This window comes from Primulina tabacum, chromosome 8 (genome assembly GCF_025594145.1).
Source record: "Primulina tabacum isolate GXHZ01 chromosome 8, ASM2559414v2, whole genome shotgun sequence".
NCBI lineage: Eukaryota > Viridiplantae > Streptophyta > Magnoliopsida > Lamiales > Gesneriaceae > Primulina > Primulina tabacum.
In genome coordinates, this window is record NC_134557.1 from 5,532,141 (window position 1) to 5,560,005 (window position 27,865).

Consider the following 27,865-nt stretch of genomic DNA (forward strand, 5'->3'; position numbering starts at 1 on the left):
AAAAACCAATGGGAACACAATAAAAATGGAGAAAACACTAAATTTTAAGAAATATACTTTTAACGTAAAAGACACTTAGATTTTCGTACATGTGACTGGAAAAAAATTATCACTTTCATCGAGCACCACCCAAAAAATATATATTCTTCAAGAATTGTGTAATGCAAACTTAATAATGGAAGTGTAAAATACGAGAACAAAAATAACCGCAGACAGAGAAAAATTGTTGTGTGAATTATTATTATTTTTTTTGTGTGTGTGAGAATTTTACTGATATTATCCACTTTGCTAATGTTCAACAATTAAAAATAAAAGGGTTAATTTTGATGTTTTGAAAAAGACCATACCAAATATATCAAGTTAGTTTTTATAAGTTTTTCCCTCTTAGTAATATAATAATAGATGTTCTGTTTCAATTTTCTTGACCATTCGGTATATCAAAGAAGAGATTTTGAATACGAGTGAAAACAAAAACTTGGTACAAAACCCAAATCCATGTGAAGTTTAGCTGTTACGTAATCAAAGAAGCAAATGCAAAAAAATATTAGGAGAGGTGTGTTAGCCAGTCCTCGCATAAAATGCGTACCTAGAATGCAATCAAATGTCCAAACCTAATACCTTTTTCATTTTGTGTTTCTATGTCAAATTTGCTTAGACATTATATAAATGAAATCACAAACCTTTTTGGGTCTCTTCTACTTGAACGAAAATTTCCTGAAATTTTTTTCCCTAAAATCCAACTTTTCTTGTTTTACATAGTCAAAAAATGGACATGAGTTTTCCATGTACAACAGGTAACCTACACCCAATACGATCTTCACCTCTGTTTATGGAATAAACTGCCACCCCAAATTTAGCGGATTGTACAAGTGTTGCTCAACAAAAAAAAAAAAAAGGATAAGAGCACGTGAATACTTTTTAAAAATTGATATCCATCCAAAATGCATTAGAATGGTACGACGTATCAAATTCATAATGCCCATTGCTCATCTCTCTAGTAGATTACCCATTTTTAAGTTAGTCAACAGCCAAACAAGTATGAATAGCAAGAAAGAAGTGCTTGGGACTGAGATTGAGAGTTCTCATTTAATCTGATGCGTCGAAATTAAAGGTCGAGAGATGGCATTAATGCTGAAGCTTTGAACATCATTCTTAAACCTGTAAGAAGAATAGTAGGCAATAGCTTGTGTCAGCGTATCTTTAAACCGGCTTAATAGCCAGGATCTTAAATAACATAGAAGACAAAGAAGCACCACGCAGGAGTAACAGCAAATCTTGAATATTGCCACAAAATACACACAGCTACAACATTCGCTAAGGTTAAATTGCAGTCAGGTTATAGTGTATCAAAACAATTACAGTTGTAAAATGGAACTAACGCTTGCAAAAACACGACACCTTCACCCAAAGATCTGCCCCTAACTAGGCTCCTAATCGATCAATGTGTGTGTAACCTGTCAACGAGAAACTGGATTAAAAAAATATAAAATAGAATCTAGCTAAAACCTAACAGTCAGCAACACTCACCTTCCTAATCAAGCCGAGACACTTTTGGATAACTGGCATTGGAAAGAAAAGGACATAAAATTCTCAAATTTCACATTCCAACTTGTCCTAACCAAAGTGGACACACATAGCACTAGTTCGTACCTATTAGAGTTTCCTCAGCGTTTGGGGTTATTCTGGCCCCTTTCCTGGTTTATTAAGCGTACATTACTAGCTCCATCTGCAGGTCCATCCAGCATTTCGGGTCCGCTACTCTTGTGTGGCCCGACTGGCTGGTATTCAAAGTGAGCATTCCGCCTCTGCCTTTCCCGAAATCTATGTGCTTGAGTTGACCTATTTTCTTGGCCCGAAGCCCAATCTCCACGTGATTCATGGCCTCTCATAGTTCGGGAGTTTTGTTTGCCGATTCTCCTCGAGCCTGTTGAGATATCGTGCTCATGCTCAACATCTGTGTTTGCAGAAGGAGCTGATTCAGTGGAGTTAATGGGATCTTGGTTCAGTGAAAAGAGAGGCTCTTTTGCTGAGGAAGGCTTATTTTCTCTATCGAGCTTTTGCTGATTGCCTGCAATTGACTCCTCAACCGCATCAGATTCAGATACAGATTGACCAGGCTGAGGTCGATATGAATTGCGGCTTCGCTTGTCATTTTGAGGTAAAACTTGCATTGTTTGTTTAGATGCATGATCCTTCTTCGAGGCCCCAATCATTTCCATTGTCACACTTTCAATTCCAGTAGTTTTGTTTCCATGCAAATTATTAGCAAATTTTGTGTTCAACTTGGGCTTCCAATGAGACAAAGGCTGATTTCCACGACTCCGACTATCCTTTGAAACGATAGTCCTATCTGATTGGTCCACATCAGCAGCAGGCAGGGTGCCACTTCCATCAGTTTCATTACAAAGGATATCTCCATGATCAAGATTATTTCCTGTGCTTCGAGGAACCCAAGGTAGGTGCCTTTTTCCTCGGACTGTTGTCCCATGATCTTTCAGAGCATGAATTTTGCTCATTGCAGCAGTGGTTGCATTATCGGAAATGCTATGGCTATCAGAAGTATCAGCATTTGCTGAATTTGTCACAGAATTTATAAATTTATGTTCTGTAGATTTTGGGACGTCCTTGGAAGGTTCAGATATCAGAGCAGGACCAAGATTCACACCTTTCATATGGGATGAATCTGTTGAACCCCGTTGCTGCCATGTTACATGCTCCTTTTTATGAATCTTATGCTTGTCATCCCCCTCCTTCGTGTCTACTTTAGACACGACGAAGCCCACAGGCTGACTTACAGAGCCGAACGATCCAAACTGTAAAATCCCAGGAACCTCATCGGATTTAAGCATGTTTACTGCAGAAGGCATATGTGGAGTGTTTCCCTGCTGAGCCAGTTCCATAGCCACAGGCTTCGGAACATATCTCTCCATTTCAGCCCTCTTTCCTTTTGAATTACTCTGTGCCATATTGTCACTGTTTGTGGCATTGTCCATTTCCAGAGTAGGTTTTTTGTCAACTTCAATTCCACTCTCGGCTTTGTTCTGTGTGCGCACAGGGGCCCAAACAGCAGTATCAGTACTATGATGAACGTCCATAAACTTATTGGGCAGTTGACTTCTTAAAGTTCTTCGAAAAGGCTGACGTTTCGACTGGTTCGCGATTCTGCTGTGACCTTCTTCATTAGGTAAAGAAGAGAACGCCTTGGAAGCCTTTGCTTCTATATCGAGATAAGCCACCTTGGACTCAACATCTTCAATAGACGGATTTCCAGGACCACAGACTGAAAGAACTGGTGATAAAACAGGAAAAACAGGGGTCTCATCCATTTTGTGCTTATTTTTACTGCTATTAATTTTCCTTCTCTGCTGGATGGAAGGCTCAGCCACAGTACTGGAGGTATTGAGCATGTTTGACTCGTCACCTGATTGAATTTCACTTGAAGCAGCCTCACTTGAAGTAAAATTAATAGGAACGCTCACAAGATATTCTGGTGCCTCACATGCAGTATTTGCAACAGATTTTTCATGTGAACTCTTCACCAATGATTTATTCTGCTTTTGTTTATAGCCTGTTCTATTGTGTTTAGAGATGCCTCCATCATTCAATTGCATGCCTAATTTTCTAGCATTGCGTGGATCTTTCATATTCAAAGATTGACAATGTGACAGATTAGGTTCCAGTTGTTGAGGAGGCTCGACAGGCAATTTTTTGGTCACTTCCACAGATTCCCCAGACAGACAGATACTGCTCTCCAGAGCAGTAACATTAGAATCAGAGACAACCAACACTGTGCCCCCAAAGGTGCACAATTTCTCTTGCTCCCCATAGATGTCACCAGAGGACTCAATTGTCTCAACCTTTTTGTTCACAGTTTCACCTACTTGGGTTCGACGATTCAGTTCTTCTAATTTAGCAAAAGCCTTGGCCTTCTGCTCTCTTGTGCGTTCTTCCTCTTCCTTGTGCAATTGCAGCACACGTTGCTTTGCCAATTCTCTTCTCCTGGCACGCTGGTTAAAGCACAAAGATAAGGTCACAAAGAAACTTTTAGATACAATCAACTTGTAGATAAATGTACAATCACTTAAATAAGAGAACCTGTTCTTGGATATCAGATGGATCAGATGTTTCCTCAACAGGTTCCTCTTCAATGTTCCTTACAGAATGTATCATAGAATCCTCGGCAGTCTTTCCAGCATCATTAGGGTCACGTACACGATTAACTCTACCATGCCCACCATGATATGAACTCCTATAAATTTAAGATATATTGTTTAGCATGGCAAGAAAAACAAAAGGTAAAAAAAAAACAATTCCTATTGGACCTAGATACAGCAGGGGTTGACTGCTTCAGAACAGTCACTTGATGCAGGGCAGAGCCAAAATCTACAGACGCGGGAACCCTTTCAAAAGATTCCGCAGCATTAGTAACTTCAACAGAACAATTATTCGTCTTCTTTTCAACTTGAAACCGACTCCTACGCTCCTCCCTGTTGAACGCATTAGGGGCATCAGACTGTCCATCAGAAGAAACACGAAACTTTGAATTTAGAACTTCAAGTTTCTGCATCAGTACTGAATCTTTTGTTTCCCCTTGTAAAGATGGATTTATCTCATTAGCAAGAGGTATCTGACACCCTTCTGTCGGAAAAGAAGCCACATTTGGTAATTCATTGGTCAAATTATCATTAATCAATTTTGCACTGCCCATGCTGCTCTCAATGGACCTCACTCTGACACTGCCTGATGAATGTCCTTGATGTTCATAATTGCGGGCAGAGTAGTCAATTGGTACCTCCTCAGCTCCCCACTCATTATTCTGGGATGTCATTGTGGGAAGGCTACCTTTTCCAGAATACAAAACATTAGGATGTATATCCCGATCCCAATTTTCTTCTTCATCCTTCCGATACCAGTCATTATGGTTCTTCGAGGGAACTCTTTGCTGTGATTGATGATCAGCTTCCATTTGTATTGGCAATGTTTTCCCAGAAGGACCATGTCCAATAGAGCTACCATGGAAATTAGGATCATTAGCACCCAGTGCTTGAAAACCATTATATGAAGGGGGCCTTGCCGCCATAAATGGGATTTCCCGTTCGTTGCTGCAATAGCCCCTTGGCGGTCCATAATAACCCTCAAATGTCATTTGGACTGGTGGAACAGGGGGGCCTCGGTAGAATCCAGGCCTATATGGTATACCTGGCCGTGCATAGGTATCAGGCATTGGCGGCCTGAATAAATCTCCATTTCTGGGATGGATTCCTCTAGGACCAGACCCTGCAGGTGGAACCGACTGCACACCACCTACAGCCGGATGTGAAATCTGAGGAGGATAGTAAGGAAATGGCTCCATTGGAAAGCCACCAGGAGCAACATGACCTCCAAATGCAGGTCCTGGAGGACGACCCCTATACCAAGGACCAGCTGGGCCATTAAAAGGAGGACTATGCCAAGCATCAAAGTGTTGAGAAGGAATATTGGTGTTGAAATACTGCTGGGGCTCCCCTTGCCAATTTTCCATTATAGGGAAGATGCCATCTTCAGCAGTCCGGGGACCATCAGTCCTCAACATATTCACAGTTCCACGTTGGCCATCTGTACTAAAGGGAAGCAAAGCGTTAATGATAGATTTGAACAAACTGCCTACGATAATGAAACGCAATAAATGTAGGATAGCAAAGTTTTAATACTTAAGAAAGATTTACGAAAGACAGACAAGCACAGACCGGCATGAAATTTTGCATCCTCTTCTTTTGCCCGAGCTGTTGTCTCAGAAGCTGAGCTAGGACGGCAATTCTCTGCCGAAAATGATGAGCAAAGGTGAGCCATACAAACATAATGTACTCCACAAGATGTAGATACTCACACACGCAAAATATAAGATAACAACAAAGAGAAACGGAGAAAATAAAAGTCAAATAATCTAGAGATTTCATACTTAAACGTATCCGAGCAGATGATCTAGCTTCTAGATGGAGACCAAGAACAATTTCAAACAGTTCAAATAACTAAAATCAACATTTGCTCGCATCATCTAATATGTAACACATTTGCTTGACACATGAGAATGCCAGCAAAGACAGGCGATATCAAATGAAAGAATAATTGAGAAGCAACAATAATTGACAACCATGCAGTCACTCTGTGCATACTCTGCATATACAACTAACAACCTTGTGATTTTGTATTCATCACAGAATTTTCTTTCTCAGAACCAAGAGTCGGAAAATCTCCAGAACTCAGGGAGAATCCATCTTCCTTGTAGGATTTTACACCCTGAAATTTTACAAAAACATGTGGCACATTAAGAATTCTGCAGCAGTACTCCACAAATACATGTTTATGAACATGGTTCATCACTATATCTCCAAAACAGAAGTAAATGGAGCAAATCGAATTAGTTGATTTCATCAATTATTACTGCTGGAAACTGAAGGGCAGATGTTTGGAAACAAGGTTGACCCTACCAATCTTTCTCCGACACCACTTGCACCCCCTGCAGTTGAACAATCAGACACAGGCTCCGAAAATCTTGAAACCTGCGAGCTGTTAGGTCTGGTTTCTGCACTTTTGGGGCGCAGCGATGTCTGGTTTGATGTCAATGAACCAGAAGCCGTCGAAGGTCTAGAATTTGAACCCCATGCATTGGAAACAGGTACATTCATTCTGTCACTTTCAGAAGTTGAAGGTCGAGTTCCACTTCCACCAGATGAAGGGCGACCACTGACATGACTGTGTGCAGTATTTCCGCGATCAGCATTCGGCGCAGAAGAGAGCCATGCATTTGATCCAGAGGAAGATGCACGACTACCCCAGCTAAGGGTACCCCTGCAAAGAAATAAATCTTGCATCAATTTAATACGAAAAAAGTAAAGGACACAACAAAAAGCAACTCAAAACATGGTTATACTGAGCATAAAATTCAGAAGACAACTGAATAGCACTCATGCTGCATAAGGAAACACGAACATCACTAATCACTCACTTGGGAACTATTTCGAAATTCGGATCAAGACCATGATTCTCTAACCTTCAAATAAAGTAGGGTAAAGTGTAAGAAAGTAAATTCAGAAATGTAAATGCTAAAATAGAAGAGAGGATCCAGCCAGGCTATGAATACCTTTGGCTTGGTAAATTCAAGGGTTTTGGAACAGCAACTTTCCCTAAAACTGTCATTCCACCCCGTCTTGCAGAAGCCCATCTACAGGAGAGTCAACATTAAACAATGGATAGAAGTCAAACCTAGGGTGATCTAAAGAAAACCAGAAGAATCAGAATAAGTATCCAAATCCTATCAACAAGAAAATTCAAGAGGGGCTAAATGCATCTCCCCAAGAATGAAACAATTACAATGACACAAGTTGGCAGCTACTCAGAGAAGGTAACCCAAAAATATAATCACAATTGACAACATACAATAATACAACAAATATTGTAAACGGGATAAAGAATCCGAAAACAGCTCACCCACAGAAAACATTCACGAAAACACAAAAAGCTCAATACTTAACCCAGAACAATTATATATCTTCGTAACAGCAACGAGCATCAAATAAAATTTGCATATATGCTGCAGCCTATAAGTTCCCAAACTTAGGGTATTTCAACAGTTGACAGAGCCTTAATTGATCGTCGTCTTCAATTTATTTGTAACAGTACAGCTTCAGTAAAATCTACATGAGCTTTTGTAGCAAAGAAAAAATACATCATTAAGTACCTTCGTTCTCCAGCCAACATACTTGAATTCATTGCCCAACTGAAAAGCCAATCTCATTCAGAAAAACTTCAGGCAACCTAAACAAATAAGGAAACAAGACGTCCATCAGCAGAAATATTCAAACCGAGGGACAATGAAATTAAAGTTAGAAAATGCTTAAAATAGAAATAACAATTTATGGTCATATATTAAGCAAACTACACGGATGGAGAACATTGTGTGTATTAAAGAAAAACAATATTGTCCACTTTGCAAAAAGTACTTTCGAAAAACATGGAATTTCATTCCTAGGTACCAAGACTATTCAGTCTCAAGACAGGGCCATTTCAACATTCAGGTGCCAGCCTACAATGAGGCCCTCTAGTTGCTTGTGATCAGCACTTTCATCATAGTTCATGAGACATAGAAACATTAGGCAGTTCTTCACCACTACTTTATTAAAAAAAATGAACAAGAACAAGGCGATTCTTCACTAAATCAATCCAAATTCAAGAAGAATCTCTTTATCAGCTTCGTGTCAACTACATTGCATAGTTGTCAAAGGCGCACCTCAGGCGCTAGGCGGAGCTTCAGCGCCTTAGTTGACAACCAGGCGACGTGCATGGCTGGGCGAGCGCCTTTAGCGCCTTGAAACCGCCTTTCTCCAGGCGATGGGCGTTCCAGGCGAATCGCCTCTTTGCAGCAGCCTGTGCGCATCGCATAAGCAGGCTTCTCCTTTATTTTTTAATGACCCAAAGCCCAACTAAATAAGCCCATAAGTAATTTATTTTAAAAAAATAGCCTAGTTTTGCATGTCGATACGTATTCTATTATCAACCCCTGCCGATTGAAGCTTCTGCGCACCATGCTCTGTCTGCCGATTGAAGATTGAAGCTTCCTAGACCTGTTATTCTCTGCCGATTGAAGGCTCCTGGACCAGTTATTCTCTGCGCAGGCTTCTGTTTCAAGTAACTTGGAGTTGTTCTTGTCTGCAGCAGATATCTAATTATGGCTTCTCATCTTCAATCAGAAAACACACAACCAGATGGAGATAATAAGAGAGACCCCGGTTGGAAGCATTGTTACTTGAAAAATCCAAATGATACTAATAGTGTGACGTGTAGGTTTTGTGGCTTCACGTCCAATGGAGGAATTTTTCGAGCCAAACAACATATTGCTGGGAATTCAAAAAATGTCAGAAAATGCAAAGAGTGTCCTCAAAGTGTCCGTGATGAGCTGTTGAATTATATGAATGAAAAGAAGAAGCAAACATTGAGAGCTTGCGGTGGAATGAAGCAAGATTTTTGCTTTCTTGATATCGATGAAGATGAAGACGATGTACAACCAAGCAAAAAGAGAAGTTTGACTTCCATACACAAGACTGGAACTGGAAGTGGCAGTGGCAGTGTTAAAGGGCCGTCTGGGCCGATGGATCTCTTTATCACGAAGAAGAAAACCAAAAGGGGGAAATTGAGGCAAACAAACATAAACGATGCTTGTGATAAAAAGCTTAGAGATCGAACAGTTCAAAAGATAGCTCGTTTCATGTATCAAGCTGCGATTTCTTTCAATGCTGCCCATTTAGATAGCTTCAAGGAAATGATTGAAGCCATAGGTCAGTACGGGCCGAATTTGAAACCACCAAGTTATCATGAATTGAGGGTACCACTTTTACAGAAAGAAATTGCCTACACAAATGAGTTGTTGAAAGAAAACAGAGATGAATGTGAGAAATATGGTTGCTCAATTATGTCTAATGGGTGGACTGATAGGAAGCATAGAACATTGATCAACTTTTTGGTTAATTCACCCAAATGAACAATGTTCTTGGAATCTGTGGATGCATCCGCCCATGTCAAGACTGGAACCCTGTTATATGAGTTGCTTGATAGATTTGTAGAGCGTGTGGGAGAGAAAAATGTCGTGCAAGTGATTACAGACAATAGCAGTAATTATGTTTTAGCTGGTAAGTGAAGTATTGCAATTTTATTTCCTTGGATATTATATTACATATAACATAATTTGATTCTTTTTTGTTTTGTACTCTTTTTTTTGTAGGTAAACTTCTACAAGCAAAAAGACCGAATTTGTTTTGGACTCCATGTGCTGCTCATTGCATTGATTTGATGCTAGAGGATATTGGCAAAATTGAGGTGGTTCGGAAGACTATTTCTACTGCAATTGCTCTTGTTGGTTACATTTACAATCATGGAGGTGTTTTGCACATGATGAGAGAATTTACTGGAAACAAAGAGCTGGCAAGACATGGAGTCACCCGTTTTGCTACTACATTTCTCACTTTGCAAAGCCTCCACAAACGACAAAAGGCTTTGAAGAGAATGTTCATATCAACACAGTTGATAGAAAGTAAATGGTCAAATGATATAAAGGGTAAGAAGGCAAATGATACTGTTTTCAAGCCTTCATTTTGGAATAATGTGACATACACCCTTAAAGTGATGTGTCCTCTAGTGATGGTTCTTCGCATTGCCGACAATGAAACAAGGCCAGCGATGGGTTATATCTATGAAGCTATCGACAGAGCAAAAGAAACAATTCTCAAGTCCTTTGATAACAACAGAGAGAAATGTAAAAAAGTGTTAGAATTTATTGATGCTAGATGGGATAATCAGCTTCATCATCATTTGCACGCGGCAGGATACTACTTAAACCCATATTTTTACTATCACAATCCGAAAGTTGAGACGGATGCAGAAGTCACAAATGGTTGTTTGCATGCATACAAAGATTGATTCCAAGCCATGACGTGAGGGATAAGATTATTATGGAGGAGTTGCCGGTATATAAGAACTCGGAGTCATTGTTCGGCAACGAATTTGCCATTAGAGCAAGGAATAATAAAGACCAACCAATGGCGCCTGGTATGTGTTTTTTTTGCCAGAAGTTAAATAGTTAAATACTTAAATATCAAATGAAAATGATGAGATACATTTTTTTTCAGCGGATTGGTGGAAAATGTTTGGCAATGGTACTCCAAATTTGAAAGAATTTGCTATCAAAGTTCTTAGACTCACATGTAGTGCTTCGGGTTGTGAAAGGAATTGGAGCATATTTGAGCATGTGAGTAAATACTATTACGGTATTACATGACTTCTTTCACTTTTCTTTTCAATTTATAGTTTATGATGGTTTCGTGTCACAGATACATTCAAAGAAAAGGAATAGACTCGATCACAAGAAACTAAGAGATTTGGTATATGTGAAGTACAATCAAACACTCAAGGCTCGTGCGGCTAAGAAGGATAAAAGAGATCCTATAGTTTTGAGGAATATTGATGATTGTAATAATGAATGGCTGATTGGAATGATGGAAGCTGGAGAGGAACCTGTTTTTGATGATGATGATGATACTTTGACATGGAACGTTGTAGCAGAGGCTGCTGGAGTAGAAGAAGAAACCAGATATACTAGAAAACAACGGACCTCGAACCCTATTTATAGGGGAGCTTCAACTTCTAGAGGCAAAGGTAGGGGAGGACGAAGAGGTCGGATGACAAGCCAAACTACTCATGCTCTACAATCACCAATGGATGTAGATGAAGAATCTACTGACGAGGGAGAGTTTGATGATGATGTGTTGAAAGATGATTATTCAGACATTGATAAAAATGTGGAGGATGGTGATGTGGATGAAATGATTGAATTAGAAAGTGATTGATCTGAGTCTAGATTGTTTTGGAAAAATTAAATTGTCTAGCATAAGAATTAAGATTTGAATGTGTTGATTTATCGACAATATTGAGATATTTTTGTTTTTTGTTACTTGAAGCTTTATATATTTAGGTTTTCATATAGTTCATTATTATTAAAAGTTGATTTTTAGTAGAACATAAATATATAATACATTCTCTCTATATTATCGCCTCGTGGCTAGGCGATCGCCTTTTGTCGCCTAGGCGTTCGGGCGCTAGGCAGTGGCTCGTCGCCTTGACATTGCCTAGCGCCTTGACAACTATGCTACATTGTCTCTGAAACCTAAGAGTATAAGCCAGGCACATAAAATTCAGCCATCTAGGTCAGACAGGGGTAGAACTTGCCCACAAGGTTAAGGCGGGAAAACTTTCAAATAACATTATCTCAAACAAGAATTATTACTCGATCGCATAAATTTGAATGAGTTCATTAATTGTGCTAATAAACTTTTAAATGAAGCTGATGAAATTTCAAGTTTTTTATTGGAACTGTGTCAATCCCAGAGAAATCAAAGAATGTTATATAAAATGAGATATGTTCTTAGTATTTGATCAAATTAATTCGAAAAATAATGTTTGACAATACTAGAGTTTTCGAAAGCATACTCATGTTTAGATAGAACAAATTGTTACATATTAAATATGGTGATAATTGCATATCAAACTGCCACAAAAATCATAGAACTAAAATCAAGTTCACATGGTCAACATAACAAAATAAATATAAGAAAGAGTGCACAAATCCTTTACACAGACTCTGGATAGTCAATTTGAAAAGAAAATAAACATATTATGCACAATACATGAGTACTGATTAAAAAATAAAATTAAAATTAGATTAGAACTCTTCAAAAATTTCACCCCTTCCATTGAATTTTTATTCTTCCCAGAGGTTCACTAAAAACTATATCAATATCAAATGTCAAGACGTAAATACCACAAGTAGAAGTGGTCGATTGATCCTTCTGAAACTACAGAGGACCCTTGTATGCTAAGTTATGGCCCTATAAAGTGCAAACGAAAAGGAGGGAAACATACAATACAAAATTGATATTTTAAAGAGTTCCAAAACAGAGGACAATGCTTCATTTTTCCGACAAGACATTTTTTAACATGTGCAGTGAGAAACTAACACAAGGTTCGAAGATCTCATCGTGCAATTCCACTCTAGTTATTAGAGACAAAGAGGTCAAAGAGAAACTTGTTGGTCACGAGTCCGAAAGTTTGTGGCATGCACTCCCCATAAGGTATGTTACGCTACCATAAGGGCCCGCAGTTAAACAAAACACCCAATCAACTAAAAGCTTCCTTAAAATTCTAAGCACTGCACCAGATACTCAACCAATTGAAGCAGATACACATCAGATCCAAATGAAGAGGTTTTGACTTGACGGAACCACCCAGATATGAGTAAAGCTCTAAGTATTTAAATAAGAAAAGACCGTAAACCCATTTACAGTAAGGGGAAAAAAGTATATTAGCAACGTTGATAGTTTGCCAAGCTGTACTAGCCACCTCAAGGTAACTCAGCAAAATCCTCACGTGCTTGATTCTACTGATAATAATACAATCAGAGCGACAAAACGAGCTGCGTCTCTCTTTCCCAGTATATCCAGTTAATTGAAGAAAGTAATCCCAAAGCAAGCCAAATATCCATATGCACAACTATCCACACAAATAATACATATATAGAGGCGTCCTCGTGCGCTACAATGATCAGTCACAACAATCGATACCTCAAATACCAATATCGAAACCCTAGATCCCATTTCCTACACCAAATTTCAATCCAAAATCCTACTTTTACAAATTAATACACACACAAAGACATAACAGAATAAAAATTAATAAAGGGAGCAAACCGGATGGAAGAAAACAGCTTGTCGGATCTGCGGAAGGCCCCGATCTGCGAAAATTACAAATTAGAACAGCGGAGGAAAAATAATTGAAAAATTAAATGGGTACGGGTATTTTGATATACTGAGAAATGTATGTGTGTATTAAGGGCTGTGGCGAGCTACGGGCTACGGCGGCTGTTAGGAATCGGAGAAAAGTGGAGGGGAGACGGGCGAAGTAATCCTAAGTTTGAACGGACGCAAAGGCAATCAAAAGGAGAAATCGAAAAAAAAATATTATTTCGTCAAAATTACCAATAAACCTATTAAAATATTTTAGTCTGTCACAAATTAATGAAAAACCTCATGCAAATAATATCGAAATCGATACGTTTTATTTGATAGTTCAAATATTATTAATATAAATTAATATAATTTCTATATTTTTAAAAAATGAACAAGTATATCATCATCATCGTTATAACCCGTTATGACATCGATCATCAACACATTATTTCAAACTATATTTATCTACGATATATGACACATTTATTTATTCGTGAAATGAAATGATAAACCGCTTTTTAAATTCCGATTATTATAGAACTTGAGTCAAACACGGGATGATTCGGATGTTGAATCGAACCGTGAATTACCGATTTTTCTTTACAATCGCGTCAAACTTAACAATGATCGAGTTCGAACTAGGAGGATCATTAGCTGGCTTGGAATCAACCCCATAATACTTACTCAGCTATATTAAAAAAAGACCAGAGCAATCTTTATGCCATTACATAAACCTGTCAACGGCATCTAAGTCAATTAAAATAATTAAGGAAAATGTTCTAAGTAATTATTTATTAATCAAAGCAATATTGTATAAAAAAAATTCTAATCAGACACGTCTATATCATAAAGTCAATCCGAATTTTCTTTGCCTAGCAAAATGCGAGGGGGAATGAATGGTTTTACTATTGGATTAAGTCAAGAGAAGAAGCTAAAATTTTCGGACATTGTCCTTTAATCAAATAAGATCATTGAGTCATTGATCTTTCATTCCCAAGCTAAACTATTCGGTGTGGAATTTGATTGCCCAAAATAATGGCTGAGGCGTTTCTTAAACTTTTATTAGACAATCTGAACTCTCTTCTCCAATGGGAGGTTGGATTGATTATAGGTGTGGAGGAGGAGATGAAGAAGCTCTCCAGTATGCTCACCACCATCCAAGCAGTGCTAGAAGATGCGGGAACGAAGCAATGGGAAAGAAAGGCTGTAAGAGATTGGCTGCGCAAGCTCGACGATCTTACTTACGAGATTGATGATATCTTGGACGAGTGCGCGACGGAGGCCATGAAGTCGAAGCATAAAAAAAGCAAGTTAAGTTATTACGGTTTGGAAAATATTCTTTACCCCGGCACAAGATCGGAAGAAGGATGGTAGAAGCAACCAACAAATTGGATGCGATTGCCGCCGAGAGAGAGAAGTTTCATTTGCATGAAATGGGTATAGAGAGGAAGAGTAAATATGCCGCCACACGTGAGACGGGTTCTATTTTGAATGAGCCTCAACGTGCTTATGGGAGGGATAAAGAGAAAGAGGATATTGTGGACATCTTGGTGAACCAGGTCAAAGACTATGAACAACTCTCGGTGTTGCCGATATTTGGCATTGGAGGCCTTGGCAAGACATTTCTAGCTCAACTAATCTTTAATGATGAAAAAGTAGTAGAGCACTTTGACATGAAAATTTAGGTTTGCGTCTCTGATAATTTTGATTTGAAAACTTCGATTAAGGCGATGATAGAATCTGCAACTGGGAGTGGAAGTGCTTCGGGTTTAATGTACCTGGATGCTTTACAAAGCCGACTTATGGAGTTGCTGAACCAGAAAAGGTACTTGCTTGTGTTAGATGATGTGTGGGAAGATGATCAGGAGAAATGGGATATGTTCAAGAACGCAGTAGCATGTGGCTCGAAAGGTGCTACTATTGTTCTCACCACACGCCTTAAAAAGGTCGCGGACATCATGGGAACACTTCCCGCTCATTCCCTAGAAGGATTGTCACATGAGCATTGTTGGTCGTTGTTTAAAGAACGTGCTTTTGGACAAGAGGAAGAGGAACACTCTAATCTTGAACCCATTGGGAAGCAGATAGTAAATAAGTGTGGCGGTGTGCCTCTTGCTGCAAAGGCGCTTGGCGGTCTTCTACGATTCAAGAGGGATAAGAAGGACTGGGTTCATATTCAACACAGTGAAATTTGGAAATTACAACCAGAAGAAACTTTGCTCTTACCAGCCTTGCAATTGAGTTATCAGCATCTTCCCTTAGAATTGAGACATTGTTTTGCTTACTGTGCAGTCTTTCCTAAGGACACGAAAATTTACAAAGAGGAGTTGATACTTTGTTGGATAGCTCATGGGTATATTTCATCAGACGAAATGTTGGTCGACGAGGATATTGGTAATACAATATGGAATGAACTGGTCTTGAGATCTTTGTTCCAAGAAGTAAAGACAAATTATAAAGGAACGACATTCACGATGCATGATCTTGTTCATGATCTCGCTCAATCAGTGATGGAGAATAAAGTTCCCAAAGTTCAAGCACAATACAATAATAAAAGTACATCGAAAAGCAAAATCCGCCAGGTAAATTTGCAAAAGCATCATGTGGCTTTTCCGGCTAGATTCCAATCCGAGATTGATTTATCTTCCATTTTATTGAACTTGAGTAGTTTGAGGATGTTAGATGCAAGTCGAACGAGCATGACAAAGCTTCCTTCCGCTGCTTGCAAATTGAAACATTTGAGGTACCTGAATTTGTCTTCCACTAATATCCGTACACTTCCGAGTGCCATATGCAGTCTTTGGAATTTGAAAATTTTGAACCTAAATTATTGTCATCGTCTTGTTGGGTTGCCTAAACGCACGAGATGCTTACAAAATCTGCGTCATGTTCTACTAGATGGATGTCGATCATTGAATGAGATGCCGTCAAAAATCGGGAAATTACGTTCTCTTAAGACATTAAGTCAGTTTGTTGTGGGTCATGGAAAAGGCAATCAACCTGGTGAACTGCAATTCTTGAATCTTGGAGGCAGGCTTCTTATTCATCACCTAGAACGAGTGGAAAACCTTATGGATACTAAGACAGCAAATCTTTGTGAGAAAGAGAACCTTCGCGAATTAAGATTGAAATGGGAAAATAAAAACACGTCAAAACTATTGGAGAACATGGATGAAAAGGTGCTAGAAGCTCTTGAACCTCACCCAAATATCGAAACTATAGGAATAGATGGATTCAGTGGAAGCTATTTTCCACAATGGTTGAGAAATCCAAGCTTAGTGAATCTTGTTACATTTGAGTTAGAGAACTGCCCGAATTGTCAAAATCTTCCACAACTAGGTGAGTTGCCTCGTCTCAAAATATTGGTTTTGAGAAATCTTGGTGGGGAGTACATCCTCGAAGATGGAGGTCAAGGCATGGCAAAATTCTCATCCCTCGAAGAGCTTACATTGAATTGTCTCCCCTGTCTAAAAGGATTTGCAGAGGAAACGGCTATAGATCAAATGTTCCCTCGTCTTCAAAAGCTCGGTATATACAAATGCCCAGGTCTGACATCACTTCCACATTTGTGCAAGCTCCAAATATTATGGATTTGGGAATGCCCGGAACTGGAAAGAAAGTACGAGAAAGAAAGAGGTGAGGATTGGCACAAGATAGCCCACATTCCCCATGTAAGGATTGGAAGATAACGTGTATCATTTTGAACATTTTTCAGATGCAACTGAGTGACATGTAAAATTGTATGCAATAAGTTGTATACCTCGATGAATCTATTCTATAAAACAAATTACTTAAAAAAATTATGAATCGATTGACTGAAACACTCTTTTTATAGAACAATACGTTATCATAAATAAAGCATGTATTCACAGCCCCTAATGGTTATACTCCAATCCAGCTGATCCCAGGTGTTTTCCCTTTCGCCCCTCCGCTGCCAACCCTCAATTGCTTCACATCATTCCACCTTCCCTTGCCAGCATATAAATTAGAAAGCATTACATCATAGCTGCGATTTCTCCACTTACTTTCAATAAGATGATCCGCTATAACTTGTGGCAACTCAGTAGTACTATAAGCATCACAGCATGATAAGAGTGCGCCCCATACACTGCAATGCACTGGTTCGTGCAGGGATTTAATGAATTCGTAAGCCTCTCTCAATTGCCCATCCATCCCAAGAATCTTTACCATGTAAACATGATGCTCAGTTTTAGCTTGAATCCCAAACTCGTCTCTCATCCTTTTGAAATATTGTCTACCTTTATTGACAAGACCGGCGTGGCAACATGCACAAAGAAGGCCAGAGAATGTTGCTTCATCTGGTTTAATTCCATTTTCAAGAAGTTCCTCAAAGACTTTGAAAGCTTCGTCTGCCCGTCCATACAAACCAAGACCCGAAATAACAGAGTTGTACGATACAATATTCCTATCAACCATGTTTCTGAAAACCCGAATACCAGATTCCAAGAAACCACATTTCGCATACATGTCGACTAATGCAGAGGATACCATCACCTTGGTGTCTCTTTCGTGGCGCACGGCGTAACCATGGATTTCACAACCTGGCCCGAGAATCGCCAATTGAGAAGAAGCTGCCAACACGCTGGCAAGCAGCACAGAGTCCGCACGTGCACCCCCCATAAGCAACTTTGTGAAGAATGTCAAGGCATTTACATAATCTCCCGCCTGAGAAAAACCAGTTATTAGCGCAGACCATGTAACTAAATCGGGCTGGAGCAAACTATCAAATACACTACGTGCCAAATCCATGTTCTTGCACCTTGAATATACACAAACAAGTACACTCCCTACGTGATCATTCATAATCAGACCACATTTTACACAAAATCCATGAACAACTTCAACAAGTTTAAGCAAACTTTGATCGGCCAGCCCCGTCATCAATCCAACTATTGTATACCCATCGGGCCATTTTCCGAGCTTAAGCATCTCATTAAACAATTCTATCCCTTTTGCCAAATCACCAGAACTTCCATAACAAGAAATGATAGCATTCCAGTGCACTAAATCTGGCTCCTCTATTGCTAAGAAAACGCTGCTCGCTTCAGCCACTAGGCTAAGCTTCGAATAACAACTAACAAGTGAACTATTACAGATATAATCCAATCCTAACCCAGGACACAATCACTCTCCCATGCACAACTCTCGCCCCCTGGAAATCAAAGCATTCCGAACACGCACGTAAAATGCATGCAAAAGTGTAGTTATCGGGCTTTATTTCAGATACCAGCAGACGTTTAAAGAGCAGAAACGCGTCGAAGAATTTGAGGGCTCGAGCATAGGCCCGAATGATGGAGTTCCATAGATAAATGCTTTGTTGGGGAGTTTCATCAAACAGGTTGCGGGCCGAAATCAGATCGTTGTTTAAGGAATAAAATCTTGTGATTTTGGTGGCGTAAAAAGGGTCGTGACAAAGGCTACTCTTGATTATTAAAGCATGTAAAATTCTGGTGCTTGAAAGGGTTTGATTTGGTTTTGTGAATTGTGCAAGAACATAATTCAAATGCATATGCATTTCCAAATATACATTTCCATCCCTATCCGACTGAATTCACCTCTCAAACTTTTTATTATTGGCTTTTACCAAATTAATCATTTTTTAGTCAAGGATCGAAACCAGTTTCTTATTTAATATTTTTAGGACAATTTATTTAAATTTCTCCTAATTTACACTTTGTATTAATAAAAGTTTTCTATTCACTTCAATTTGGATTTTAAACTATCAAAATATTATATTAAACCTATATTTTATCAATTATTTTTTGTGTACATGATAACACAAAGCTCAAAGTTATTCATATCATATCATTTGGCTGTCTTTGGACATCTCCAACCCCAACATCAAAATAGTGTTTCATGCTATTTAGATAGTGGAGTTTCCTCCAACGGAGCTACGCTATTTTGCAAAATAGCGCAGCTCCATTTCCTCTGCGCCAGAATTTTCTTTAAAAAAATTTAATTATAACTATTTATATTAAAAATTATAAATATTATTTATATAATAATATATAAATAATATGATATTATTATATTAATTTAAAATTAGACATATGGTCTTTAAAAAAAAAAAAAAAGTGGTCGAGCTCTTCACAAGAGCTCTACACACTCACCTTAAAAAAAATAAAAAAAGAAGAGTGTGTCGAGCTTTTGTGAAGAGCTCGACTGTGGGTCGAGGTCTTCAGACTAGCTCGACCCACCTCGAGTACTCGACACAAACAAAGAGCTTGACCCACCTTTTATTTAATTAAATTTTAAATAGATCATATATTTTTTTAATTTTAAAATGTTAAATGGATCCAGTCTAAACCTATCTACCAGTTAAAACTCATCCATCAGTCCAAACGTATCTACTAGTCAAAATTCATCTATCAGTGAATAAAAATTAAATAAACAAATAAAAAAAATATTCCGAGAATATATTTTTTTAGAATAAGATTTGAAGTAGATGGGTTGGAGATGAATATTGTATTTGGTACATAAACTGCACTATTTTAAAATAGAGCTGCTTTAAAATATAGTTTTGGCTTGAATATCGCCTTAGTACATGCAGAATCATTTAATTTCTATAGACATAAAATAATACATCAATATTATGAAATTTATATATGTGATAAATATTGAAACTGATAGAGAAATGTAAGAAAATTAAATTAGATTTCAAAAAATGAAAGTTTTTACATGAACCTAAGTAATTTTCTTTAATATTTGAAATTGATTTGGGAGATATATTGAATAGTGGTAAATTATTAGAGAAATGTAAGGAACTTGAGATATATATTTTTGGGATTTTTAATAAAATTTCTCCGACACACCAAAATAATTAGTGCATAGTTTTAACCGTAATACTATATCATCGGGTTGTGACATATATGATACATGTGATCCGTAAAAAATGAGAAGAAAATGATTTTTTTAAAATAAGAACAAAACCTAAAGTTATCAATTTTTGAAATGGAATGATATGAGAGAAGAGATATTATCATATAATTACACAACATGAGGCTTTGCAACTATATATTTAATGACAACCCATTATATAAATTTGTGTGTACTGTCGAATGTGATCCCTTCAATCAACAAGTACCCGATTTCGATCTTCTCATATAAGGCCTCTGTTTGTAACAAATAAACGAGTGTTTCTAACTCAAAAAGTTCAATTTTTGTCCACGAATAATATGGGAAGTGATAAAATATGTTTTACTTTTAAAATTAGGGATGTAAACGATACAAACTAAACAGTTTCAGGCTTGAGATTGACTCGTTTAAGATTGTTCTCTGCTCGAGCTTCTATTATCAGGCTCGAGCTCGGTTTGTATTGAAATTACTAAGCTCGAGAAAAGCTCGTTTATCATGTTAATCAAGTCGGGCTTGAGCTTGATTCATTAATAGCTCGTTTATCATGTTTAACAAGCTTGGCTGGAGCTCAGCTCGTTTTAGAGCTCGTAAAGCATGGAATTGAGCTCAAGTTTGAGCTTGTTAAAAAATAAATATATCTATGAACTAATTTTAAATCAGACATAAAATTGTAAATTCATTCATAAATAACCAAAACGACTAAAATAAAAACTAAAAAATATAAACTCATTATATTATTGAACATCGCAAAATAATACATCTAACATCCAGATAACACATATTCGTCATACACTGATATCAACATATAAATAACATTGCAATAACTTCACTTCTTTAGTACTCCATTTGATGTGTTCCAAATAAATTTTATTTTTTAATCAATATAAATTCATCATATTCAATTTAATATAATATTTTAGGATAATAATTTGTAAAATTACTCAACGTGTATATGACTCGATGATGTAAATTTTTTGAGAAAAAAATAATAATTTGATGTATTTCTGTTAATTTATTATGTTTTAAAAATATTTTAGTATAATGATATGCAAGTAAGATAAAAAATGTAATTGTGACTATGTGGTGTAATTTCATCTTTTTTTCAACTATGTTTTGTGTTCAATTCCTTCCATTGACATTAATAATAATATTTTTATTTGTCAACCCAACAAATGAGTCAAGTTCGAGCTTACGAGACACCTAAACGAGTTAAGCTCGAGTTCGAGGTTACGAGTACGAGCCACCTAAACAAGCTCGAGCTCGCGAGCCTGTTGTCGAACATGTTTGCGAGCCTATTATCGAACATGTTTGCGAGCTCACGAGCCGAATATCCTTAGATTTGAGCTTGTTTTGATTAAATTTTCGAGATCGAAATCGAGCTTGAGTTTGGTTTGATATGATTAACAAACAAACTTTTTATCGACTCGAGCTTCGAATTGAATAGTTCGCAAACAGTTTGGTTCATTTACATCCTTACTTAAAATATAGATGATAGTAATTGTGCAACTCATATTTTTTGAACCTTATAATAGTTCAAACACTACAGATCGATCTATTTTGTAACAGAAACAATTATTAAACCCAACAAATAAAATCTCGTGCAACAAAAAACTTAAGCATATAAATAGTTAAAGCAACGAAATTCACAAACGTTAATCTTGTGCAACAAAAAATCTACCCATATAGAAAAATCGATATTAGCACCAGTTTTCTTGTTCAAACTTTCAAATAGACGCTCCGGACACATGCCGCCCTATTCTAACACTTGGAAAATCCCGACAGTGGAAACATCAAATCACTTTGATTAGATGGCCTGGTAGCCTCCCATTCTGCTAAAGTAATTTTGAAAATCACATTTCCCACACAACACGCGGTGCCCACCTTCGGTTAGATAATGTAAGGGTCGACACGTACGTGTATTTATCGGTCGATCGATGTGCAAAAAAACACACACACAAGTAATGTCTGACTTTGTTTTGAATGATATAGATAGATACATCAGAGTATTATGTTGAAATAGTTGTATTATTTATCTATTTTGACACAGATATTTTTATAGTTAATCTGACACAAAGATCTAAATTTAAGAAAAAAATATGGGGTTTGAGATTTATATATAATCAAATAACTGATTATATGTTATGTCGTAGTGGAAGGATGGGAATGGCCACCCATTGTGTCAAATAATAATATAAACAGTGGAAGGTGCAATTGTTCCAAGATCATAAAGGCATGTCCCATTGCCTGTTACGTGTTGCATGGCTCGAGGACTCCCATAAATGAAGACCAATAATGTCGTTTCTGAGTGTTAATTAACAGTGTAAAGGGTGATCCAACGTACTAGGAATAGAATATCAGAAAAAATGCACTCAGAATTGCAGAAACTGACAAAGCTCTCGAGCTCCGCGAAGAGTAATATATATATTTATATATGTTTAGGTTCAATGTATTTTGCTTCATAGTCAATTATATGTTGCTATGATTTAAATTTTAAGGGTATGATTGGTAGGAAAGAATGTGATAAGAATGAAATGATGAGCACTTTTGATGTGATTCGGGTGAATTGGGTGAGCATGATCGGGACAATCATCCGAATCTGATAATAATTTTTGTTTGGAAAAATGAGCAAGGGATATATATTGTGATGAAGGTATGTCTATGTACAATATAGCTGCGACTGTAACATGCAAACAAGAAAATGAACTCGTGAAAGGGTGTCGGAGGGGTGTCCGACATGACTGCTCCGATACTTAAATCAGCAGGTGAAGATAAAGGGATAACCAATGTAGTTTTGGAGATAAATAAATGTTAATGATGTAAATATGTGTGTGTTAATATATGTGGGAGAATCTGTTTCATGTGAAAAGAACATGTTATTTATAAGAAAGAAGGTAATGAGTGCATTGTTTTCTGTGCTCACTTACCACTTATAGTATTTGATGTTAACTTTCTGTCACGCCATCTTACTTTCCACCATGTCACATCGGTAGGATTTTGTCATGAACGATTATCGAGACAAGATCTTACATACTCAAGCACTCGAGTGCGATACATGCATACCGGGTAGAGAGTTATCACCCGGGATTTTACTCGAGAGGTTGGGTCTCTGGTTTCCTGGGTTAATGACGACGTCACAGGCACTTACTTGTCCGACTGCTTATGAGACTCCTCTGCAAACTTACCACTATCCGAGTGATCCATGCATTATCCCAAGTTATCCATGGCCCGAGCTCTTATCGATGACCCGAGATCTTATTGGATTATCAACTCTCATATTATTATCTATGTTAATATAAAACATTGGAATGAGAATGCTTATTTCGATGAGAATGACCACAATCTCAATTCGTGCATATATATTATTTTAGGTATTTAGTTCGGCAAATTTAAATATATATCTTCAACCTAATGATTATTATTTTAGGTATTTTATTCTTAACATTAATAATAAAAAATAAAATGATGTAATTTAATAATGATACTGATATTAATGATTAAAATAATAATAACACAGTTATATGACAACATTAATTTTAAAATAACAGAGCGTCAATTATTATTGTTGTTGTTATTTTAAAAGTAATAATAATACCAATAATAGTAACACAGTTATATGACAACATTAATTTTCACACACACATAGATATGAAAATATACACTGAGAAAAAATATGTGCTTGAGATTTAAAAACACAGAAAACTATGTGTAATTTTTTATTCATTAAGAGTTTTCAGCAATCTCAAGATTTCACAATAGTAATGTACTCAATTATCGTGGATAACAATATCTTTATTCTTATTTTGATATATAAAAAACCATAATATCTATTACTATTATTAAGAATTTTCCTAATAGAGACAAAAAATTGGTCTCTTTTTTGTTTTTCTAATTTTGTCCTCATTTGATATCAAAATTAATTTTTTTTTATTTTTTTTTAATTTCAAAAAACATTTTTGTTTTTGTTTTTTAAATTATAACGATTCAAACAGCACTTTAGTCCCTCGATAATTTGTCAAATTTCACTTTAGTTCATAGATAATTATAAAAAAATTGTACACACGTATCGGATGTGCAAAATAGCTATTACCAAATAAAGATATGCACCGAACTGATGGAAGAATAATTTCAATATAGTTATACTTGATATAAAAATTAAATAGTTGTTCAACGCGAACATGGTGTGGAGCCCGACGTTGGGGGTTACCGAAAGAAACGTGTTTCTTAAAGAGAAAAGCAAAACCAAAAACGTTACACTAAAAAACAGATACGGTTTTAGGACTTTCGTATGCGTGTCAAACAATGGGAGGGTTTGGTAATTGGGCCAGGCCACAACCAATTCAACTCAAAATAATTTATTTTTATTATTTTTCAGAAACTAATTTAGATACTAATATTTACACGAACTTATTTTAAAATAAATTATGGCAGATATTACTTTATTCGACCAGCCGTTAGTTTTTTTTCATGCAAGGAAATGAACAAATATATTTTACTTATTATGAAATCAAAGTGAGGGTAATATTTCATTGAAGCGGCGAATGAATCAGTTAATATCTGAGTAAGTTTTTTGTGAGATTGTCTCACAAATCTTTATCTATAAGACGGATCAACCCTACCGATATTCACAATAAAAAGTAATATTTTTCATGGATGACCCAAATAAGAGACATGTCTCACAAAATAAAACATGTGAAACCGTCTCACACAAGTTTTTGCTCATTTTCAATATGAATAATTGTTTCTTTATATTAATGATTATTTTTTTTATTAGTTTTAGAATATAAAACTAGACTTTGATGTTTTTAGTACACCAACGAAAATCGTTGTTAATTTATACTCTGAAATCATGTAACGATTGCATTTTTCAACGTCATAAAAAAATCTTATGTCTCAAAATAGCGTAGTTTGTCTGACTAACATGGGTCGTAGGCTATTGCGTTAATTCATTGTTTACCAAGTATGTATCAAAAGATAACGATAGAAGATTATGGAGACAATAAAAAAACAAATATCTTCTGCCAAAAAATAATAAAAAAATTTGTAAGTTACAAAATATTTTTTAACTGTGTTCCATATAAGCACTATAAACCAAATCATTCACTCTATAATCCAAGATTTTATTTTCCGAAATAATAAATATGTAATGGAAATAAATGTTAAACGATGATTAATCATATGAAGTTTGGATAGAGAAGCAACAATTATTTAAAAAAAAAAAACATTTTATGAAGCTCTAATTCTTCGAATATTCTTTCTAAAAAAAATTAATATTTCATAATTGATGTGAAAATGCGTTTGATTTTTTTAATATTTCTAAGCAAAATTAAGCTACAAGGGAAGGTTAAATGAGATCAACATCCTTCGGTAAATTCCAAGATTATATTTGAAATTCTTATTTTTCTTTCTAAATTTCAACAAAGATACGTGAGTGAGATAGATCAACATTGTTCATATTTATAACTAAAAAATAATAATTTTTTATTAGTGATTCAAATAAAATATATGTCTTATAAAATTGATATATGAGATCGTCTCACAAATTTCCTGTGTTAATTTATTAATATTTTCATTATTTTAACTCAGGTACGAGTTATAATGGAAAAGTGGTAAAATAACCCTCTATTCGATTTTTAACATCGTATTCAATATAATATATATGGTCAGAAATTTTAAATTTCGTGACGAAATTGTACTGTACGTTGACTGTTTAAAATTTGTTACCAAACAATATTTATAAATCTTATTTTATACCAATCCAACAAACATTATTAAAAATTTATTATACTTTAAACTTCATATCTATACTATATACAAAAAATAAGCCAAATAAAAACAAAAAATACATCAGCGTTTTTTGTTCTAAAATCTTATACCAACATTTTTTTTTCAAATTTGTCGATATAGCTTATTTTCAATATTAATCATATCAAATTACACCGTGAAACTCATAAATTTTACAATGATGATATTATCAATATTTTAATAAAATTCAAATTAGTTAGAAACGAGCACAGTAGGGGTGAACATAATATCGTTTAAACCAAAAAACCGAAAATTCAAATCAGAAAAACCGAAAACCAAACCGAACTATAATCTGAAGCTTTTAGTTTGATTTTATAACCTAAAACTGAAATTATTATTGTTTGATCATTCTTTTATGTAAATCAATCGACGTACTATTTAAATCGTACTTTAAGAAAAAAATATCTTATTTATATTTAGACTATTAGTAACTAAATATAATTTAGTTAACCAAAGTATAAATTTATACTTTTATTTATATATTTCTTTATTCTTAAATTTAAACTGATTATAATTTTGCTAAAAACATGGTTTATATATATTAAAATAATTTAATTTATAAGTCACACAGTTAGCGAATCTGTAATAACAAACCTTAAATAAATACTAATTCATTATTCTGAACAATAGGTCCTGGAGACTTTTTGGTTCATCATGCTATTGTTCTGGGTTTACATACAACTACATTGATGATGTAACCTTACTAAAAAAAATGAAATAAGAAAATCCAATTATCAAATTATATAATTGTAACATCAAAAAATCGAACGAAAATTATAAAACTAAATTTAAATTATTATTTTACAATTTTTAAACCGATACATAATAAATTAATTGAATTTGTTTTTCTAAAACAGTACAAACTAAAACGTAATATTAATAATTTTATTATCAGATTAAATATTTAAAAAATAGTAAACCAAAGATCGAAACGTAATTGTTTAAAATTGATTAGACGGGCCGTTGTCCACCCCTATACGCTAGTGTTAATAACATGTCTAAATTCTTTATTTTTTTTTTAAAAAAAGGACCCAAAATGGAATATCCCACGAATAATAAACTAGAAATAAAAATAAAAAGTCTGAAGTTTCATTCTGAAGCTCTATAAAAAGGCCACGAGTTATTTCCTTAGGTGTTAATTTGCGGTCTTCAGTTCTACTCTTTTCATCTTTCTTTTCTCCTCTCTTGGCTGAAATTTAGTCTACGACGAAGACTTAAACTTCCGACTCAAGCATGAACTGCACCACGAGCATCAAGTTTCTCTACAGTTACGGCGGCAAAATCATCCCCGGTTCCTCAGAGACATTGCTGCGCTACATCGGCGGTTACACTCGAGTGCTCACCGTCGATCGTTGTGTTACTTTTTCAGGTGCTTTGATTCTTCGGTTGATATGTTTTACGATTCTCTTTAGAAAGTATACGAACTATTGAATAGTTGGCTGATCTTTTAAATTTTGTTTAAATAACAGAGTTGATGGTGAAATTCGGTGAATCGTGCGGATCCTCGATGCGCTTGAAGTGTAAGTTACCGAACGAAGATTTGGACGTTTTAATTTCGATCGGATCTGATGAAGATCTTAGAAATGTGATCGAAGAGTACGACAGAGTCTCGCCGGAAGTGAAAATCAGAGCAGTTCTTTTCCCGATCGAATCATCGAAGAAATTCTCCCCTCCGTCGTCTCCTGTGTCATGTTTCGACTTCTCTGCAGCTCCGAAACCGCATAGTAAAACCACTCCCGTCTCCGTGTTCCACAGCGCAGCACCGCCGTGCGCTGCTCTCCGCCATCGTTCCTCACCGGTGGTCAGATATCCTGTCTCCTCGGGTAAATATCGGGGCTACCGAGGATGGAGTTCAAGGTATTTGCACCATGTCCCTC

General features: G+C 36.2%; 4 protein-coding genes and 1 long non-coding RNA gene across 11 annotated transcripts; 3 read left to right on the forward strand and 2 right to left on the reverse strand.

Annotated features, from left to right (window-relative positions):
- Positions 1–893: 893 nt before the first annotated feature.
- LOC142553287 (protein MODIFIER OF SNC1 1) lies at positions 894–13,513 on the reverse strand. 5 transcript variants are annotated; one of them, XR_012821932.1, is made up of 13 exons: positions 13,272–13,513; positions 7,718–7,794; positions 7,121–7,201; positions 6,986–7,030; positions 6,468–6,828; positions 6,174–6,276; positions 5,727–5,798; positions 4,323–5,595; positions 4,096–4,249; positions 1,651–4,007; positions 1,528–1,559; positions 1,380–1,454; positions 894–1,158 (listed from the first exon to the last, which is right to left on the reverse strand). XR_012821932.1 is itself a non-coding variant. In XM_075663438.1 (13 exons), the coding sequence occupies exons 3-11, from the start codon at positions 7,747–7,749 to the stop codon at positions 1,665–1,667; spliced, it is 4,464 nt and encodes a 1,487-aa protein (XP_075519553.1). In that variant the 5' UTR covers positions 7,750–7,794; positions 13,272–13,315; positions 13,391–13,495; the 3' UTR covers positions 1,264–1,454; positions 1,528–1,559; positions 1,651–1,664. The 5 variants fall into 5 exon arrangements, 3 of the variants coding, with proteins under 3 accessions (XP_075519552.1, XP_075519553.1, XP_075519551.1); XM_075663438.1 differs by lacking the exon at positions 894–1,158 and having other exon boundaries at positions 1,264–1,454; positions 13,272–13,315; positions 13,391–13,495; XR_012821933.1 differs by lacking the exon at positions 1,528–1,559.
- On the forward strand, positions 7,860–11,643 carry LOC142553286 (uncharacterized). Of its 3 annotated transcripts, XR_012821931.1 has the most exons (4): positions 7,860–9,662; positions 9,755–10,578; positions 10,659–10,777; positions 10,860–11,643. XR_012821931.1 is itself a non-coding variant. In XM_075663435.1 (3 exons), exons 1-3 carry the CDS (start codon positions 10,482–10,484, stop codon positions 11,373–11,375), a joined length of 732 nt encoding a protein of 243 aa, XP_075519550.1. In that variant the 5' UTR covers positions 7,860–10,481; the 3' UTR covers positions 11,376–11,643. The 3 variants fall into 3 exon arrangements, 1 of the variants encoding a protein (XP_075519550.1); XR_012821930.1 differs by having other exon boundaries at positions 10,659–11,643; XM_075663435.1 differs by having other exon boundaries at positions 7,860–10,578.
- Positions 13,514–14,211: 698 nt separating the features above from the next.
- Positions 14,212–17,114, forward strand: LOC142553288 (putative disease resistance protein RGA3). The gene is given in 2 exon segments (XM_075663439.1): positions 14,212–14,654; positions 14,657–17,114. Coding segments are annotated over 2 exon segments (2,652 nt in total). The 5' UTR covers positions 14,212–14,345; the 3' UTR covers positions 17,000–17,114.
- Positions 17,115–17,156: 42 nt separating this feature from the next.
- On the reverse strand, positions 17,157–18,893 carry LOC142553289 (putative pentatricopeptide repeat-containing protein At1g64310). The gene is given in 2 exon segments (XM_075663440.1): positions 17,157–18,446; positions 18,448–18,893. Coding segments are annotated over 2 exon segments (1,653 nt in total). The 5' UTR covers positions 18,847–18,893; the 3' UTR covers positions 17,157–17,192.
- An 8,242-nt stretch (positions 18,894–27,135) lies between these two features.
- On the forward strand, positions 27,136–27,865 carry LOC142554463 (uncharacterized). Its single transcript, XR_012822194.1, has 2 exons — positions 27,136–27,357; positions 27,458–27,865. It is a non-coding gene; the product is annotated as an uncharacterized LOC142554463 (long non-coding RNA).

Excerpts from the sequence above, each read along its gene's own strand:
- LOC142553286 (XM_075663435.1), top strand. The coding sequence starts at position 10,482 with ATGGAGGAGTTGCCGGTATATAAGAACTCGGAGTCATTGTTCGGCAAC. Across the intron at positions 10,579-10,658 it reads AGACCAACCAATGGCGCCTG|CGGATTGGTGGAAAATGTTT; the intron begins GTATGTGTTTTT and ends ATTTTTTTTCAG. Across the intron at positions 10,778-10,859 it reads ATTGGAGCATATTTGAGCAT|ATACATTCAAAGAAAAGGAA; the intron begins GTGAGTAAATAC and ends TTCGTGTCACAG.
- LOC142553287 (XM_075663437.1), bottom strand. The coding sequence starts at position 7,749 with ATGAATTCAAGTATGTTGGCTGGAGAACGAAG. Across the intron at positions 4,250-4,322 it reads TCAACCCCTGCTGTATCTAG|GAGTTCATATCATGGTGGGC; the intron begins GTCCAATAGGAA and ends TTAAATTTATAG. Across the intron at positions 4,008-4,095 it reads CATCTGATATCCAAGAACAG|CGTGCCAGGAGAAGAGAATT; the intron begins GTTCTCTTATTT and ends TGCTTTAACCAG.